The 19,702-nt window shown below is 46.6% G+C and overlaps 1 protein-coding gene across 1 annotated transcript; it reads right to left on the bottom strand.

Moving 5' to 3' along the window:
• Positions 1–4,072: 4,072 nt before the first annotated feature.
• On the bottom strand, positions 4,073–5,479 carry LOC130028152 (tripartite motif-containing protein 75-like). The gene has a single exon (XM_056118860.1). It carries the CDS (start codon positions 5,477–5,479, stop codon positions 4,073–4,075), a length of 1,407 nt encoding a protein of 468 aa, XP_055974835.1.
• Positions 5,480–19,702: the final 14,223 nt, after the last annotated feature.

Genomic DNA, 19,702 nt, shown 5'->3' with positions numbered 1-19,702 from the left:
ACAGCAGGTATGAGCCGGGAGTGTGGGGGCGACTAAAACCTCATGGGAAGGGGGGCGTTCCGGTCCGTCCTTCATGCCCTACCGAGGTCACCAGTTGCCCCCCACGAGCGGCTCTCCAGCACGGCCACAGCCCCAGAAGCACAAGGGCTTAATGCAGAACCCAGCAGCTTGGAGCAGAAAAGTGAAAGGACTATGCGTTAATCCAGGCAATCATTTCTGCCCAGAGGGGAAAGGGTGTTTCTCCCTTCCGCCCTCCTCCCTCTGGAAAGAAAGATGGCGGCCGCATGGGAGCCTTGTGGACAGCAGGTACGAGCCGGGGGTGTGGGGGCGACTAAAACCTCATGGGAAGGGGGGCGTTCCGGTCCGTCCTTTACGCCCTACCGAGGTCACCAGTCGCCCCCCACGAGCGGCTTTCCAGCACGGCCATGGCCCCAGAAGCACAAGGACTTAATGCAGAACCCGGCAGCTTGGAGCAGAAAAGTGAAAGGACTATGCGTTAATCCAGGCCATCAAGTCTGCTGGAGGGGAAAGGGTGTTGCCCCATTCGCCCTCTCTTCTCTGGAAAGAAGGATGGCGGCCGCATGGGAGCCTTGTGGACAGCAGGTATGAGCCGGGAGTGTGGGGGCGACTAAAACCTCATGGGAAGGGGGGCGTTCTGGTCCGTCCTTCACGCCCTACCGAGGTCACCAGTTGCCCCCCACGAGCGGCTCTCCAGCACGGCCACAGCCCCAGAAGCACAAGGGCTTAATGCAGAACCCAGCAGCTTGGAGCAGAAAAGTGAAAGGACTATGCATTAATCCAGGCAATCATTTCTGCCCAGAGGGGAAAGGGTGTTGCTCCCTTCTGCCCTCCTCCCTCTGGAAAGAAAGATGGCGGCCACATGGGAGCCTTGTGGACAGCAGGTACGAGCCGGGGGTGTGGGGGCGACTAAAACCTCATGGGAAGGGGGGCGTTCCAGTCCGTCCTTCACGCCCTACCGAGGTCACCAGTCACCCCACATGAGCGGCTCTCTAGCACAGCCACGGCCCCAGAAGCACAAGGACTTAATGCAGAACCCAGCAGCTTAGAGCAGAAAAGTGAACGGACGATGAGTTAACCCAGGCCATCATTTCTGCCCAGAGGGGAAAGGGTGTTGCCCCATTCGCCCTCTCTTCTCTGGAAAGAAGGATGGCGGCCGCATGGGAGCCTTGTGGACAGCAGGTATGAGCCGGGGGTGTGGGGGCGACTAAAACCTCACGAGAAGGGGGGCGTTCCGGTCTGTCCTTCACGCCCTACCGAGGTCAACAGTTGCCCCCCACGAGCGGCTCCCCAGCACGGCCACAGTCCCAGAAGCACAAGGACTTAATGCAGAACCCGGCAGCTTGGAGCAGAAAAGTGAAAGGACTATGCGTTAATCCAGGCCATCAAGTCTGCCGGAGGGGAAAGGGTGTTGCCCCATTCGCCCTCTCTTCTCTGGAAAGAAGGATGGCGGCCGCATGGGAGCCTTGTGGACAGCAGGTACGAGCCGGGGGTGTGGGGGCGACTAAAACCTCATGGGAAGGGGGGCGTTCTGGTCCGTCCTTCACGCCCTACCGAGGTCACCAGTCACCCCACATGAGCGGCTCTCCAGCACAGCCACGGCCCCAGAAACACAAGGACTTAATGCAGAACCCAGCAGCTTGGAGCAGAAAAGTGAACGGACTATGCGTTGATCCAGGCCATCAAGTCTGCCAGAGGGGAAAGGGTGTTGCCCCATTCGCCCTCTCCTCTCTGGAAAGAAAGATGGCGGCCACATGGGAGCCTTGTGGACAGCAGGTATGAGCCGGGAGTGTGGGGGCGACTAAAACCTCATGGGAAGGGGGGCGTTCCGGTCCGTCCTTCATGCCCTACCGAGGTCACCAGTTGCCCCCCACGAGCGGCTCTCCAGCACGGCCACAGCCCCAGAAGCACAAGGGCTTAATGCAGAACCCAGCAGCTTGGAGCAGAAAAGTGAAAGGACTATGCGTTAATCCAGGCAATCATTTCTGCCCAGAGGGGAAAGGGTGTTTCTCCCTTCCGCCCTCCTCCCTCTGGAAAGAAAGATGGCGGCCGCATGGGAGCCTTGTGGACAGCAGGTACGAGCCGGGGGTGTGGGGGCGACTAAAACCTCATGGGAAGGGGGGCGTTCCGGTCCGTCCTTCACGCCCTACCGAGGTCACCAGTCGCCCCCCACGAGCGGCTTTCCAGCACGGCCATGGCCCCAGAAGCACAAGGACTTAATGCAGAACCCAGCAGCTTGGAGCAGAAAAGTGAACGGACTATGCGTTGATCCAGCCCATCAAGTCTGCCGGCGGGGAAAGGGTGTTGCCCCATTCGACCTTTCCTCTCTGGAAAGAAAGATGGCGGCCACATGGGAGCCTTGTGGAGAGCCAGGTATGAGCCGGGAGTGTGGGGGCGACTAAAACCTCATGGGAAGGGGGGCGTTTCGCTCCGCCCTTTACGCCCTACCGAGGCCACCGGTTGCCCCCCGCGAGCGGCTCTCCAGCACGGACACGACTCCAGAACACAGAAACCAATTTCTTAACTATCTGACTTTCAGTAGAAATACTTCCAGGGTCAATAGGTAAAATAGCAGAAATCCAAAACCAACATTTAATTCTTGAACCCAGCTGTAGAAAGCAAATCACTTCACAATGCTTTTTCAGCATGTCTGATTTGGGGGGGGGGGGTAAAATCTAAATAATAGTGGTGAATCTTTTATTGAAACAATGAATCTAATCAAAGCAGATAGAGTGTTAACTAGAATTCATCTGCCTCACAGGGACGGGGAGGGGTGGGGGGTGGGGTTTTATTGGGGTTCTTCAGGGTAAAAAATAAGTATTGGTAAAGGGAAATGTGTTTGATATTTGCATGACTGAGACCTAAACCTGAAAGCTTTGTAACCTTTCCCACAGTGATTCAATAAATAAATAATAAAAAAAAAAAAATCACAGTGAGTGGGGCATTTGCCTTGCACGCGGCCAACCCGGGTTTGATTCCCAGCATCCCATGTGGTCCCCCGAGTACCGCCAGGAGTGATTCCTGAGTGCAGAGCTAGGAGTAACCCCTTTGCATTGCCAGGTGTGACCCCCCAAAGAAAAGAATTATGAGAAAGAGATCATTTTCCCCCATGTTCACTGAAAGTGAACACTTATGCAGTCACCCCGAAATCTAAAAAACCACCAGCTTTCCACACTGGGTGGGTGGGGGAAGGGTGAGAGTCAGAGAAGCCAAGGAAGGAAGAAGGAAGGGATCATCCCCAAACCTTTCTTGTGCCTACATTCAGAGGGGTGCAATCTTGAGTGGGGGGTGTGTAAAAGTGTGTTATCTGCTTCCTAATTATGTCTGTAATTGTAACAATATATTCATCAAAAATTCAGAACTTGTTTTGTTTTATCTTTTATTTATTTATTTTCGGTCAGCCCAGGATCTATTCCTTCGCCCCTCTTGGAGAGCCCAGCAAGCTACCCAGAGTATCTCACCCATACAGCAAAGCCTGGCAAGCTCCCTGTGACCTATTCAATATGCCAAACACAGTAACATCAAGTCTCAAAATGGAGACGTTACTGGGCCCACTCGAGTAAATCGATGAACAATGGGAGGACACTGCAATGCAGTGCTCCTTTATTTTAGTATTTGGGCCTCACCTAGCTGGCCTTAGGGGATAATGCTTGCTTCATGCTCAGAGAAAACCCCGAAAGGGTTACAAAATCAAGGAAAATTGGTTGAACATACATAATCACTGAGAATAAACAAACAGTGTCCAGGAACAAGCAGAACATTCCAGCACTAGAGAAAAGCAAGTAGTGAGCGTGCACATGGATATTTTGCAATGTATTAGAAAATAACTTTATGACGAAAGAAAATATGAAACTACAAATGTCTGTTCTTCAAGTTTTTCTTATTAAAAATAGACATAAAGATACAAAATAATTGGTTTTGCATTATAAAGAGTTACAAAATGGGAACATTTCTTCCGCCATCTTCCTTAAGTATCAACACCTGATGCAAAAAATTCTAAATTTAGAAAACCACCAGCTGTTCACATGAGGCAGGGGGGAAGCCCAGGGTGTGCTCACCCCTCCTCTGCCCTCCCCGAGTCCACAGACAGAGGGGCACAGTCCGGCCCCACGCGGAAGTATGGCTTGAGCTCTTCAGCAAAGGGCTCGGTGAACGAGTGCAGGTGAGCCCTGTCGGCGGCGTTGTAGAAGGAAAGCTGGCCCAGCTCCCAATCCAGGTAAACGCCAATGGCCGCGGGTTGGTCCCTGAGAGCCAGAGGCATGGCCGCCGTGCCCACGGACAGGTAGTCGCCGTCCAGCAGCTGCAGCGTCCAGCATCTCTTGGGAGCCTCCAGGGGATGCGAGGCCTGGGCCAAAGGGGCAACGCTGCACACGCCCACGGCCCACTCGGGCTTGGCGCCCACCTGCACCTCCCAGTAGTGGCGGCCAGAGGCGAAGCCCTCCCGGCCCAGGACCACCAGCTGGGCGGTGTCATCACAGGATTCGGGGTCCGCATCCCCTTTGGACCTTTTCCTCACGCAGGTCACCGACTGGAGGTCCTGGGACACACGCAGGCTGGGGTGGGCCGTGTTGGGGTCCAGGCTGATGCGCTCTCGGAATCTCTGGATGATGCTGTTGAGCGCCGAGCACAGAGGAGGGAGGCTGAAGCGCAGGGGCTGCACGGTCGGGGGCTGCAGGCCTGCCAAGCGCTGCTGCAGGCCCCTCACGCCCCTCAGCACCATCTCCTCGGACATCATGCTCCGCTCGGCCACATCCCGTCTGAGGTCTTTCAGTGCCCAGATGTGGTCCGAGTAGGCCTCCAGGTTGGCCCTGAGCTGCTGCTGCAGGCGTTTGTCCTCTTCTGCCAGCCTGCAGAGCAAGGCCTCCTGCTCACGCTCCACAAACTGGGTGAGCTGCTCAAATTCCGAGGCCAGCTGACTCCTGTGCTTTTCCACGTCCACTCTCAGCTGCAGGAGGTTTCTGTCTTGGGTGACTTCTCGCTTCTGCACCTCTGCCAGCTGCTTCTTCAGGGACTCAATGCAGCCGCTGAGCCTCTGTCTGTGATGAGCCGCTGCCTCAGCCAAGGACCTGATGTGGTGGCCCTGGTGGGCAGGGCCCTGGGCACACAGAGAACACACCAGGTTCTGGTCATCCTCGCAGAAGAGGCTCACTCCCTGCCTGTGCTCCTCACAACTGCCCTCCTCTGCCGGTGCCATCTCGCTGCTCCCAGAGCTGTGCAGTAGCATCGCCAGGTCCACCAGCCTGCCCAGCTGGGCGTTGGCACTAACGCGCATCTCCTGGTGGGACTGCCGGCACACGGGACAAGGGATTGTGTCCTGCAGGTCCTTCCATGACATGCGGATGCAGGAGTCACAGAAGCTGTGGCCACAGTCGATGGTGACGGGGTCATTGATGTAGTCCAGGCAGATGTGACAGATGAGGTCTGGCTGCATTTGGGCCAGGGCTGCCGACACCTCCTCCATCCTTGGGTGCGGGAAGGGCAGGTCGGGGGTGATTTTCCTCAGAAAGTTGAAACCCTCAGACTCTCTCCTGCCAGGAAAACAGTTACACACTCAGTCATTTGTCCTGAGCTCATCTAAGAATGGGTCTCTCTGATGACCAGCACACTTCTAGACTCAAGGGCTTCTCCAAGTGTACTCTCCTAAGACCAATAGAACTGCTCGAGCCTCATGCATTAGCACAGCGGTAGGGTGTTCGCCTTACAAGCGGCCAACATGGCCGACCCGAGTTCGATTCCTCCGCCCCTCTCGGAGAGCCCTGCAAGCTACCGAGAGTATTCGATATGCCAGACACAGTAACAACGACTCTTCAATGGAGACATTACTGGGCCCGCTCGAGCAAATCGATGATCAACAGGAGGGCCTTTACCTTTACCTTACCTTTCAAGTAATATTGCTTAATAGATGCCAACTCTCTGTGAATGGGAAAATGACCCCATTCACATCAGAGAAAAGGGAACTTAATTCTGGGACTCAGTATAAAGAAAATAGATACCAGATAGTCAAATAGGTGCCCCCTAGCACCTGCACAAAGTGCGCAGGAAAGATGCTGTGAAGTTAAGCTCTGGCCCAGCAAGAAGCACATCCCCCCCACCCACTGTTTGACCTCTCTGCCCCACCTCTGTCCCACATAAGGCAACAACTGTGATGATCACTACTCACCTTGGTCCTGATTCTGGCCCTGCACAGTGCTCGGTGCTGTTGGTGAGCTGCTCTCCTTGCAGGATGCAGACTTCAGCCTGGCACTGCTTGCCCTGCACTCAGCACAGCATTTATATACATCCTAAGGGTAGGGCTCAGGAGAACCACCCTGAGATAGGGTGGGGCTGGATTAAAGGATTTTCATAGAGGGGAGTGATTCCCCAGAGCTCTATTTTGTCACAAGGAATGCCATGTTCAGGGAACTAGCTTTCTGGGGAAGCAAGCCCTTCTTTAATTGTCTTCATGTTCCACATCCCATCCTTGTGTAGGAAAAGTAGAAATGATAAATAAACTAGAAACTGAGCGCTGTTGGCATCAGAGAGATAGTGGAGGCTGTAAGGTGTTTGCCAGGTGTGATCCTTGAGCCCAGAGGCAGGCAAGTACCCCCAAGCACTGTAGGGTGTGTGCTCCCACCATAAAACAAATAAACAAAGAGGCAAATAAACAAATACTGAAGTGCCAGACTGCACAGCAGGCTTGTTTTGCTTAGTTTGGGGTCACAAAGAGCTGGGATCAGACTTACCTTGGGCTCTATGCTCAGGGGTTACTCCTGGCAGGTTTTGAAGTACCTACCAATTGTTTTCCAGCAGAGTAAACTGGATCAGCTGTGGGGAAGACAGGAACCTTAGTCTCTATTATATTGCTGACCTCAGAATTTTTATTTAATTTCATTTTGTCCTGAAGTTCAATGTGTTAAACATCACCTGAGAGACTTTTGTGCTGTTTTTTTTTCTGCCACATCTAGCAATGCTCAGGGCTTATTCTTCAGATATCACTCCTCGTGTACTTGGGGAACTCTTTGAGGTCCCAAGATTCAATCTGGGTCGGTCGCATGCATGACAAGTATTATCAGTGCTTCCTAGTGATTTTTTAATTTTTTCCAGTAAGTCACCAATATTTTACAGTCATAATGCTTTGCATTTCTTCTTGATCAATAATATTTTAACACTCATTTACGTAAAAAAGTTTTCCTCATGAAGATCTTTGTAAACCACAGTGTTTATCTAAAGTATAAGAGGAAATTTGGAAAAACCAAGGAAATAAATTTAAACAAATAGATTCTTGAAAGAGGGAAAAAATGAGTTGTCTCATACATGAGGAACTTTGTTGAATAACTGCTAATAAACAATGCAAATATTTTCAACAATTTCCTTGGTAATCTGCAATTCTAATTAGCATTCACAATTAATAAAAAAAAATCGCGTGCCAGTGTAGCCCAATGGCATCTGCTCGCTCCAGGAATATGAAGAGCCTCAAACTGATCTGACCATCTCATAGGTGAGCAGCCACTCCACCGTCCTGTGGAATCCATTTGGTATTGGCTCTAGTCCAGCGGTCCCATGCATGGTATCATGTCCATTATCCCTGGCCTTTCGAGGGTGATCTCTGGGCTCAGATATCAGGTTCGGCTTTCCAGAGATTTTATTTAGACTTGCAGCATTCCATGGGCACATAGAGCCTTTTGGTTATCACTAAATTGATGATTATTTGGTTTCTCTTCAGCTTCTTCTGACATTTTGACATTTCTATTAAAAGGCAGTTTACACAAAGTATTTAACAATCCCTTTTCAGCAGTTATGATTGTTGGGGGGGGTGAATTCTAAATAATAATGGTGCATCTTTTGTCAAAATAATGAATGTAATCAATGTAGAGAAGAGTTAAGTAGAAATCCTCTGCCTCACAGGCATTGGGAGGGGTGGGAGGGGGGTATATTGGGGTTCTTGGTGGTGAAAAATGAAAAATGAGTACTGGTGAAGGGAAAGGTGTTTGATCATTGTATTACCGAGACTTAAACCTGAAAGCTTGGTAACTTTTCCCACAGTAATTCAATAAATAAATATAAGAAGAAAAATAAATAAATAAAGTTATGAGAAAAAAATAAAAATAACTTCTCCCTGTAGGAAATAATATTACAACTAGGGAAATAACAAATTATAAATGTGTAGTCACTAAAAGATAATCATCCAATATTCAAATAAATATACTTTGTGTTTTATATCCAACCTTTAGTTAAGCAGTGTGCATTATTTTTCCAAAATAATTTTACTGTGCATTCAATTCTGTTTGGTTTCCATATCAGGCAAGAAATTAAAAAGAATCATACTTTCCTTAAAAAAAAAGGCAGTTTACATAGAAAATGTTCACGAAACAAAACAAAGTTCTTTTGAAATTCCAAAATGAAAAAATAAATTACAAGTTATTTCCTAACGTTTTATTTTTCAGGCTTCACAAATGTGCTCTTAGCGTCTATAATTTTCCTACTAGTTTCCTTTCTTAGAAATTCTTGAGTTTAGTATGTTACAAGCTCCGTGCTTTTCTCACATTGAAAAGAAAGTTCTTATTTTTTCTTGTTTTTCCTTTTTGTTACAACATGAAGAAAAAAGATATACAAGATGAACATAAATTCTCTCTGAATGGAATGAACATCTCTAAAAGCAAGAGTTATATATACCTAGGTCAAGAAGTCAACATGATGAATGACCTGGCACCTGAGTTGCGCAGGAGGAAGAGAGTGTCTTGGAATGCCTTCAAGAGTGTTGAAGAAATAGCTAAGAGGACAAAGGACCTCTGGCTCTGGGCACATCTTTTAGATCCCATTGTTCTTCCTGCGTTAACATACACCCTAGAGACCTGGGCCCTACAAAAACAGAATGAGAATGCTATTCAGGTCTCCCAAAGAGGAATTTAAAGAGCTATGCTTGGAGTATCACAGTTCACTCAAATGAGAGAAAGAATCCAGCTTTCCAACCTCCATTGATGGTCAAGAATCAGGGATGCTGTCTTGTTTGCCAAGGAGTCAAAAATCAGATGGGCTGGACACATAATGAGATTTGGAGATGACTGTGGGACTAGTGTAATTACTGACTGGATTCCAAGTGACATTAAAAGATAACGTGGAAACCCACCCACGAGATGTTCAGACTAGTTTGTCAAGACCCTGAACAATTGCTTTGAGGCTCTTCGTGTTCCTAGAACAAGCAGACACCATTGGGCTACACTAGCATGCCACAGGGATGAATGGAGATGTTATGGTGCCCACTTGAGAAAAATCAATGAGTAATGGGATGTCAAGTGATAAAGTGATCAAGTGATAGAGTTGGGACAATAGCACAGCACGTAGGGTGTTTGCCTTGCACCTTTTACTTTCAGGAATCACTCGTGGCAGTGTGCAAAGCAAATGCCCTACCAGTTGGAGCAATAGCACAGCGGGTAAGGCATTTGCCTTGCACACAGCTGTCCTGGGTTCGATTCCTCCACCCCTCTCGGAGAGCCCAGCAAGCTACCGAGAGTATCTCACCCGCATGGCAAAGCCTGGCAAGCTCCTCGTGATGTATTCAATATGCCAAAAACAGTAACAACAAGTCTCACAATTTGTTGTGAGATGTTACTGGTGCCCACTCAAGCAAATCGATGAACAACAGGATGACAGTTCTACAGTGATACCTGGCGATTCTCAATATTATTCCAGGCTTTGAATTTAGGAATCACTCGTGACAGTGCTCAGGGACTATTTGGGATGCTATGGATCAAACCTGGGTTGCCTGCATGCAATGTTAGCACCCTCACAGCTCTGGACATGGGCAGGGACATGGCCAAAGCAGGAGCAGTTTCATGCTACTGAGCGCAGGGTTTGCTCTTGGTGGACTGGGTGAAGTTTAGGAATGAGAAAATTCAAAGACAATATTAAGACTTTCACATAGGCAAAGAGGTAAATAAATGGTGGCACAATCACAGAGTGGTGAGGAATAATCAACGTCATTTTAAAAAACAGTTAACTTCATTTATTGGGCTGGAGCCATGGAACAGTCGGTAGGGCATTTGCCTTGCATGCGGCCAACCGAGCTGACCCGGGTTCGATGTCTCTTCCCCTCTCGGAGAGCCTGGCAGCTACTGAGAGTATCTTGCCCACACAGCAAAGCCTGGCAAGCTACCCGGGACCGTATTCGATATGTCAAATGCAGTAACAACAAGTCTCACAATGGACATGTTACTGGGCCCGCATAAGCAAATCAATGAACAAGGGGAGGACAGTACTATGGTGCTAATTCATTTATTATTTTTTTTTATTATGACACCACAATCTACCAAGGTGTTTGTAGTAGAAATTGTGGCTATGCCATTCTGACACCAGCCCCACCACAAATTTTATTAGCTGCACCCAGAAGTAAAGTATGCATATTCGAGGAAAAATATTTTCCTGAAAAGGGGAAATTCTGGGACTAGTGACCCTTTCCTTGGGAGAGAATGAACCCACAGAATAGCATGATACTTTGGTATTTTCTTTGTTTAGCACAGCGGAGAGGGCATTTGCCTTGCAAGCAGCCAACGTGGCCAACCTGAGTTAGATTCCTCTGCCCCTCTCGGAGAGCCCGGCATGCTACCGAGAGTATCTCACCCGCATGGCAAAGCCTGGCAAGCTACCCCTGGAGTATTCGATATGCAGAACACAGTAGCAAGTCTCACAATATTACTGGGCCCACTCAAGCTAATCGATGAATAACGGGAGGATCATGACCATGACCGTCACATGATAACACTACATTGCTGAGGCCATTTTCCTGGCTCTGGGTTGAGGGATCACAGCTGGCTGTCACCTTACATGCTCCACTGTCTCTCTGCCTCCAACACTGCTTTGTTTCTAGTTTATGGAACATTTCTACTTTCCGTCAAGAAAAGATGAAATTCGGTACATGTAAACAAAGAGGAAGGGCTTGATACACAGTTAAAATTAGGCTCCTGAAATAAAGACAGTTTCCCTCCACACGTAGTTCCGTGGACTCAGAATAGAGCTATGGGGAACCCATCATCAACCAATCATTGAACCAACCAATCAAATTGATGAAATCTCTTCATCAATTCAACCTCTCCCTACACTCCATTAGTCATTCCTGGATGAGTCTCTCCAGCTCCACCACTGATGTATATAAACACACTGCTGAGTGAAGAGCAAACAGTGCCCAGTGCAAGGCTGAAGTCTGCATCCTGCAAGGAGAGTAGCTCTCCAGTAGCCTCAGGCACTGTACTAGGCCAGTCAGAACCAAGCTGAGTAGGGATCAATTAGGTGTTATGGGGGACCAGAGTGGGTATTGAGATTAACCAGATAATATTTTATACTAAATCCTAGAGTTGAGTGATCACTCCTCTGATGTGAATGTGGTTCTTTCCTCATCACAGAGAGTGATGATGTGAAATAGTATCACGTGAGACAGGGGATCCTAATGTATGAAGCCCCAGAAGTTGATTGGCTTATTGGTAAATACTGTTTGGAGGGCGTTGAGTCCAGACATACACTGGATTCTCAGAGACCATCCCTGAGAAAACCATATTGAATTTAGAACAGAGGTCTGAGTAGGTGAATTTTTTTTTGGCTGGAGAAACTAAGGAGCTCTGCCTTGTGAGGAAAAACATCCCATTGCTGCCCATCCACACCTGACGATGGAGGAGGTGTCAGCAGCCCTGGCCAACATGCAGCCAGAGGTCATCTGTCCCATCTTCCTAGACAACATCTATGACCTCGTCACCATTGACTCCGTCCACAACTTCTCTGACTCCTGCATCTGCATGTCATGGAAGGACCTGCAGGACACATTCCCTTGTCCCTTGTGCCGGCAGTCCCGCCAGGAGATGCGCGTTAGTGCCAACGCCTAGCTGGGCAGGTTGGTGGACCTGGCCAAGCTCCTGCACAGCTCCAGGAGCAGCGAGATGGTGCTGGCAGAGGAGGGCATGTGTGAGGAGCACAGGCAGGGAGTGAACCTCTTCTGCGAGGATGACCAGGAACTGGTGTGTCCCCTGTGCGCCCAGGGTCCTGCCCACCAGAGTCACCACATCAGGCCCATGGAGGAGGCTGCAGATGAGTAAAGACAGAGGCTCGGTGGCTACATGAGTTCCCGAAGACACAGCGGGCAAAGGTGGAGAAGCTCTTAGTCATCCAAGACAGAAAGCTCCTGCAGCTGAGAGAGGAGGTGAGAATGCATAACAGTCAGTTGCCCTCGCAATTTGAGCAACTCACCCATTTTGTGGAGCGTGAGCAAGAGGCCACGCTCTGCAGGCTGGCACAAGAGGACAAGAGCCTGCATACAAGAGAATGCCACACACAGCACCAGGGAAGCAGCATGCTCAGAAAAGCTTGGCAGATCACAGGAGGGAAGTTTTCACATAAAGCAGAATTCTAGACGGAAAGAATTTCTACTTTATCATTGAAGTCCATTGGCAGAGAGCCAGTCTGATAATGGAGACAGGGCAATTTTTCCAAATACATGTTACATCCAACAGTGACAATAATAAAGCCAGAATACATATATAGAAATGAGGAAAGTGCTCTGGAGTAAGAAAACAACTCAGTGTCCAGAGAAATTGCAGAAAGGCTGGAGTGCCTGCTTAGCACGGGAACGTAGGGGTTAATTACTCAGCAACACTTAAAGCTTTGAGCACCCTGAGCAGCAATCCTAAGCCACACACCTGGAGCCAGGAACAGGCAATGAGCACTGACACTGGGTCTGGCCCCAAATTTAACAACAACAACAACAACAAAGAAAATTATATAGTAAAATTATCCCTAATAACACAGGTACAGGAATTACCAAAAAGTTAAAAAAAGAACAATCTAGAACTAGACAACTGGGATGGGAAAGGAATTTCAGAGGACTGCAGAGTCATCCCCCTGTCCTGCAAGTTTTCATCCTGTGAACTAAGAATTCCAAGCTTGGCTCTGGTCACCCCAGTGTTTTGCAGTGATGGCAGTTACAGGAAAGGCACTTCCTGAGCACATGGTTTTCTCAGACAGCTCCTTATGGCCCAGATGTCTCCCTGGACCCCACAAACCCCAGGACCCCTACTTGCTGCTGCCAGTCCGCAGAGGACTTGCCCCCAAACCCTTAGGGCCACTCATTTCCACTCCAACTACAGTTCTGCTTCCAATCTGACTGGCCTGTGGGGAAATACATTTTTCCAAAAACTTCCTTCAGATGATTAAATAATATTTATTATTATTTTTATCATCACCATCATTAGCATCATATTTGTATTATTTTGAAATGAGGACTGCAGGTGAGAGAGTAGGATAGAGAAGCCCACCTCTCCTTCACAGTCCAAGCAGGCCCCAGCTCGGTTTGCTGTCAAATGTCCCCAACAGTCACTTTTCCTGGAGCTGTTTCCATGCGCTAGAGGGTGGCCGTGGGGTTTTCAATTTGCCTTTGCTTTAATTGCACTAGAGTTCTAAATCACAAGCCTGGTTAACCTTAAGCAGTATGTATTCTGGCAGAGTTTAAAAAGAACAGTTATGTGGAAGCTCAAAGTGGGAACTGAGGCAAGGGAAAAGCACAGGATGCTCTAAGCTACGGGTGTGAAATGTATCGCTGTGATGTAGCATCACACTGAGTCAACAATTGCTGTTAACCTATGGTTAAGGAGTAAGCAGATTCATAAAATTTCGAACCCTGTCACTTCTTAGTGCATTGTCTATATAAATATATGGATATATATATATATATATATATATATATATATATATAATGAGAGAGAGTTTGGAGGAGATAGCACAGCGATAGGGCGTTTGCCTTGCACGCAGCCAACATGGCCGACCCGAGTTCGATTCCTCCGCCCCTCTCGGAGAGCCCGGCAAGCTACCGAGAGTATTCGATATGCCAGACAGAGTAACAACAAAGTCTCCAATGGACACGTTACCGGGCCCGCTCGAGCAAATCGACGATCAACGGGAGGGCCTTTACCTTTTACCTTTACCTCTACTCTTAGGTTTGATTTATCTTTGACTCTTCATTATGATGTGTTTTGAAGTATCCTATTCTATTCCTAAATCCCTGAGCCCTGGAGGAGTAATTCCTGAGTGCAGAAATAGGAGTAATCCCTGAGTACCACTGGGTGTGGCCCCCAAACAAAACAACAAACAGCTTTCAGGATCTGAGTGTATGATTCAAGCTTTGCCTTGGAGACGTTCTTAGCTTCAATTCTCCCTCCAAAATGTAACACCATATTCTCTTTTCTTTGAGACCCTTATAATAGGGATATTTTTCTTCATGTCAAACTATCTCTGGAAGTTTCTTCTTTTAACATTTTTATGTTTTTTTTTAAATATTTTCTGATCTTGGAATTCATCTTCTTCAAACAGTCAGATTTGTTTCCCAGCTTCCATTATTCTGATGTTTATTCACAATGAGTACTTCTCTCCTTCTTGACTAACAAGGTTTAGTCAATCAGGGTGTTATTCATTACTAAATAATGACTAAATTTTTCATGACTGAAATTCTGATTTAACCACATCGAGTCTCTGTCCAGATTTCTGATAGTTCTACCAGGGACAGGATGTGTGCATGTTAGTCATATATGAGAAGAGGGGGGATGGGGAGTTCACAACCCTTATTCTGCTCTCTGATTCTCTATTTTAACTAGGTCTACTCTCTCTCTCTCTCTCTCTCTCTCACTCTCTGTCTCTCTGTCTCTCTCTCTTCCTCCCTCCCTCTCATCTCTTCTGAAAACACCTATCATACCTGGCAGTAAGCACTCACCCAGGCTTCTCCGCCCAACTCTATGGGTAGAACAGCCAAAAGTCAGAGGCAGGGCTAACCAAGAGAGTGACGTGGTGGCTTTGCTTTGTCACCTTATTGCTCATGAGGCCACACTCAGTTCCTCCTGGGAGTCTCTCAACAGTGAGATATGAGCAGCTTGGTTCCCAGTTTAAACTTTTTCATTAGAAACCATATTCAAATGATAAGAGGACAAAAAGGCATATTCTAAACCTAATCAATCTAGCCATACAACATTGTGCCATTCTATCTCTTCTCTAATCTCACGAAGCAAATTCCACACTACAGGTGTGCTTTGGTGGAAATCCTCTACAATATACTCTGTTCTAATATGTAAATCATAATAGCATGATTTTATCAGAAGTAAAATCAAGTAAGATGCTAAGTTCCATTTGGTTATCATTTAATATGATCTATATATACATATATATTCCAAAATACATATTTGTTTTAGACAATTTCTGTACTTTGCATTGATATATGTACCACTTGTTATATGTGTAATTTTTTCTTTTGACAGTGTGTAGTGAAGTTATCAAAACAAAGTTACTTGGATATTCTCGACTTGACGTAATTTCATCAATTTCTTGTGCCTGTTTTGTAACAGAAAATGCCAAAATGCCAAGATAACTGAGTGAAGGGGACCCAGATTCCCAGACATTGTCATCGGTGATCATCTGTCCCCACTCTCACTTGGCAGCTGACTCAGGATCTGAAGAGGAGAAATCAAAAACAAGTTTGTGGTACTAGAACTTGCTGGGAACCTGGAAAGAGATCAGTTTTCCTCACAGTGTGCGTGCTAAGAAGAACGTTGCTTCTGACCTTAGAGTGGGTGGAGAACCAGAACTTTCTCAAAGGAACTTCGTCAGCTAACCCTATTCCTGACCAATGGCATTTTCAGCTTCCCTGTGAGATACCAGCAGAGGCCAGCTGCCCTCGCTGTCTGGATTACCTGAGAGAACCAGTGACCCTTGAGTGTGGGCACAAATTCTGTGACTCCTGCATCCACCAGTGCTGGGTTGACCTCCAGGACGTCTTCTCGTGTCCTGTCTGCTTCCACCACTGCCCTGACAGGAACTTCAAGAGGAACAACCAATTGCATCACGTCACAGAAGTCCTTAAGCAGCTCCCCACTGGAAGGAGCAAAAGGAAATGGCAGGCAGAGGAACCCCTGTGTGAGAAGCACAATGAGGCCGTGGACCTGTTCTGTGAGGAGAACCAGCAGCCATTGTGTCCTCAGTGTCGAGTTTCCACTCACCACCAGGGTCCCCACCTGATTCCCACTGACAGAGCTGTAGAGAGTCAAAGGAAGACGCTCAAAGGATTCATAGAACTTCTGAAGACAAAGATGAGCGATGCTAAGAAGGAGTGTGAAAATCAAATTGCACAGAGTGTGGGAGGGAGGTGGAAGATAGCATGTTGGAAAGTAGATCTACATGCTGAATTTGAGCAGTTCAAACTTTCCTTGAGAGAAGATGAATTTTCAATTCATGCCAGCTTGCTCAATAGAGAGAAAGATAGATGGAAGAAAAGATAGTGCAGAATAAGAGTCAAATTTTAAGCAGTATGGACACGGTGAAAAATCTCTCACGTGACATAACAGAGAAGTGTTTGCAGGCTGACCAGAATGTACTAGCAAGTGTTGAGAACCTTCAGAGTACGTATGAAAACCTTCCCTCCCCTGCAGTCTCCTCATGTGAATCCAAAAAAGAGAGCTATGCTCTTCCTCCCCATTATGTTGGTCTGCACAAAATGATGAGCTAATTCCAGGATCCTAAGACTGCCCATCCAAGTCTGACTGTCTCCAAAGATAGAAAAAGAGTCAACCTTATAACAAGTCTCCCACTCCTGCTGGATCACCCCCATGTTGAGAATACTCCTTTCCTAGGTGTGCTGTGTTGTGAGGCCTTTGATGGAGGCAGGCATTTTTGGCAGGTAGAAGTGAAAGGCATAGGTAAATGTTCCCTCGGAGTGTGTGAAAAATCTTTCTGCAATCATATTTTGACACTTCCCTACTCTGTAAGTGAAATATGGCAATCAGATCTAGCCTTAACTCTCCCTGGTAATATGTGCATTCAACAGCCAGAAAAAATTTTGAGAATACGAATTGGTGTTTTTCTGGATTATGAAATGGGAGAACATTCTGTTTTTAATATGACTAACAGGTCATGTTTGCTTAGGCTCACTGGTACATTCTCAGAAAAAGTGATACCCTATTTTGCTATTGGACCTTTATCGAATTCTCTTTCAATGCATATCGTTAGAGACTAATGATGTGAGCATACTGGAGGATAATGTGGTATGTGCTATGTTTCCTTCCCCTGATGTTGAAACGTTCACTGTAAATAAAGCTTTTCGAACATCTCCTAAAAGCCTTCTTCCCCCCTACCCCCTTTCCTGTTTGCCTGGGAAAACTGACAGGAGTGACTTTTGTATCAAGTGAATCTCTTAAGCCAAGCAAGTCCCTAGCAATGCTAGAATCATCACCGCACCCCAGCCACTAGTCCACAGAACACCTAAAATACTTGTCTTGGGCAACTTCAGTTCATTGGTGACCTACTGTGTATTTTTAGCTCATGTGTTTCTAGTTTATTATTTTCCCATAGTTATCTCTGTTTCGAAAATTCCTAGACACTTTCTACTATGCTATTTTGTACTGCATTTGCAGACTTTTGCTCGTTCTCAAGAATTGCTCCAGCTTTTTAAGCTATTTCCTCCATCTAGTTGCTGAAATTAAAAAATATACTTATGGATTGTGCTCCTTAACGTTTTATGTTTTAACCAGGTATAGCCCAAATGTGTGATAATGAAGCTTATTGTAAGTAATGGTATAAGAAGGCTGGAAGCTAGTATTATTCAGATTTAATTTGGCATATGAGTTTAAGTTCCGGCTGGAGTGAACGCAGGAGTTTGAGCATTTTGCCTTGCCATGGCCGACCCGGGTTCAATTCCTCTGCCCCTTTCAGAGAGCCTGGCAAGCTACTGAGAGTATCCCACCCTCACGGCAAAGCCTGGCAAACTCCCCATGAAGTATTCAATATGCCAAAAAAAAAAATAAGAACAAGTCTCATAATTGAGACGTTACTTGTGCCGGCTCGAGCAAATTGATGAACCACAGGACTACAGTGCTATTCATTTAAATTAAATTTTGCAATGAAATTAGAAATATTCTTTAAGTATTATCTAACAGATAAGAGTTTTCTTGTGTTCAACAGGATAAAGTTTTTCCACAGGCACTGATGTGGCCCTCAGGGGATGTGAGGAGACATTTAGAGGGCAAAGGGCACAGGCCAGGAGAGCTTACACAGGGTGGACTGGGTGAAGTTTTGGAATGAGAAAATTATTTTAGGAAAGAAGCAGGAAGTAATTAATTGATGAGGTTGACATGTCAATCAAAAAATAATTTCCATACTAGATAGAAAACAATATCACAGGCCTCCAGAGATCCCTGAAAATGGTTGATTGTGAAGATCACGAGATTTGTATAATCACTTATACTTTCTTAGGAGAAATTGATATTTCCTAGTAAAGACTTCCGGATTTCAGTTTGATCCTATCAAACATTGAACAGAGATACAAGAAGTCAGGGAAAGCCCTAAAAGTGCAACGATCACACATGTCCACAGCCCTGGCTCCGGAACTTCATTTTCTTGGTTTTGGTTTTTGGTTTTGGTTTTCCTTTGGGGTGATACTCATCGGTGCTCAAGGTGTACTTCTGTCTCTGTCCTAAGGTATCTCTCATGGTGGACTTGAAGGAAAAACTATATGGGGTTGGTGCAAGGCAAATGTCCTACCTGCTGTATTCTGCCCCACCCCTTCATTTTATTGTTGGGGAGTCCCTACCTTATAACCTGAACTTTTGTGTGTTCTCTTAGCTCAGCTCCAGGCCAACCCTGCACTGCCTCTACTCAGAGAGACCTGAGGTCTTTGCTGGTTGAAATCTGAATTGTCCCACCCACTTTGTGAAAATTCCATCATGGTTATCACAGGATTTCACATCTACAGTTATAGGCCAGAATGTACTTTAACCAATAAGGCTGGCCTTGCACGCAAACCCACATTCAATTTCTGTCACCTCAATGGTATACCAGGCATTGCCAAGAGGGATCCCTAAGAACAGAATGCAGGAATAAGCCCTGAGCAATGCGAGGTGTGACCCCCAAACTACTTTATATTTATATTCATATAATACCCCCCATATCATCTTCCTCTTTTAAGTAAAATTTCTATATAGAGAGATTATGAAGAATGAAAGAGGAGAATAACTCATTCAGAGAAAACATGGGCTTCTACGGAGGACAGAACTGGGAGCGCAATATCAGGTTTGAGACGCAGGGGAAGAGTAGTTTCATAAGTTTTATCCTAAGCTGCCCCCAGATGGAGCTTTATGCCTACATAAAAATCAGTCCATTGCACAAAGGCAGAACTGCAGACCAATGGAACAGGTTTGAATACACTGACATCTCCCCTCAACCATGTGATCATCTAATCTTTGATAAAGGTGCAAGAAATGTGAAGTGGAGTAAGGAAAGCCTCTTTAACAAATTGTGCTGGCATCACTGGACGGCTACATGCAAAAAAATGGGCTCAGAACTCTGCCTAACACCATGTACAAAGGTAAGATCAAAATGGATTAAAGACCTCAACATCAGACCAGAAACCATAAGGTACATTGAAAACAATGTTGGCAAAACCCTCCATGACATTGAGGCTAATGGTATTTTCAAAGACGCCACGCCACTGGCTGAGCAAGTGAAAGCAGAGATAGATAAATGGGACTATCTTAAACTAAGAAGCTTCTGTACCTCCAAAGAAACAGTGACCAAAATACAAAGACAGTCTACAGAATGGGAAAGGATATTCGCCAAATACACATCTGGCAAGGGGTTGACATCCAGAATATGCAAAATACTGGTTGAACCCCACAAGAAGAAAACATCCAAC

This window comes from Sorex fumeus, unplaced genomic scaffold (assembly GCF_029834395.1).
Source record: "Sorex fumeus unplaced genomic scaffold, SorFum_2.1 ptg000039l, whole genome shotgun sequence".
Lineage (NCBI taxonomy): Eukaryota > Metazoa > Chordata > Mammalia > Eulipotyphla > Soricidae > Sorex > Sorex fumeus.
Note: the sequence above shows the minus strand (reverse complement) of the source record. Positions and strands in the feature narration are given on the sequence as shown.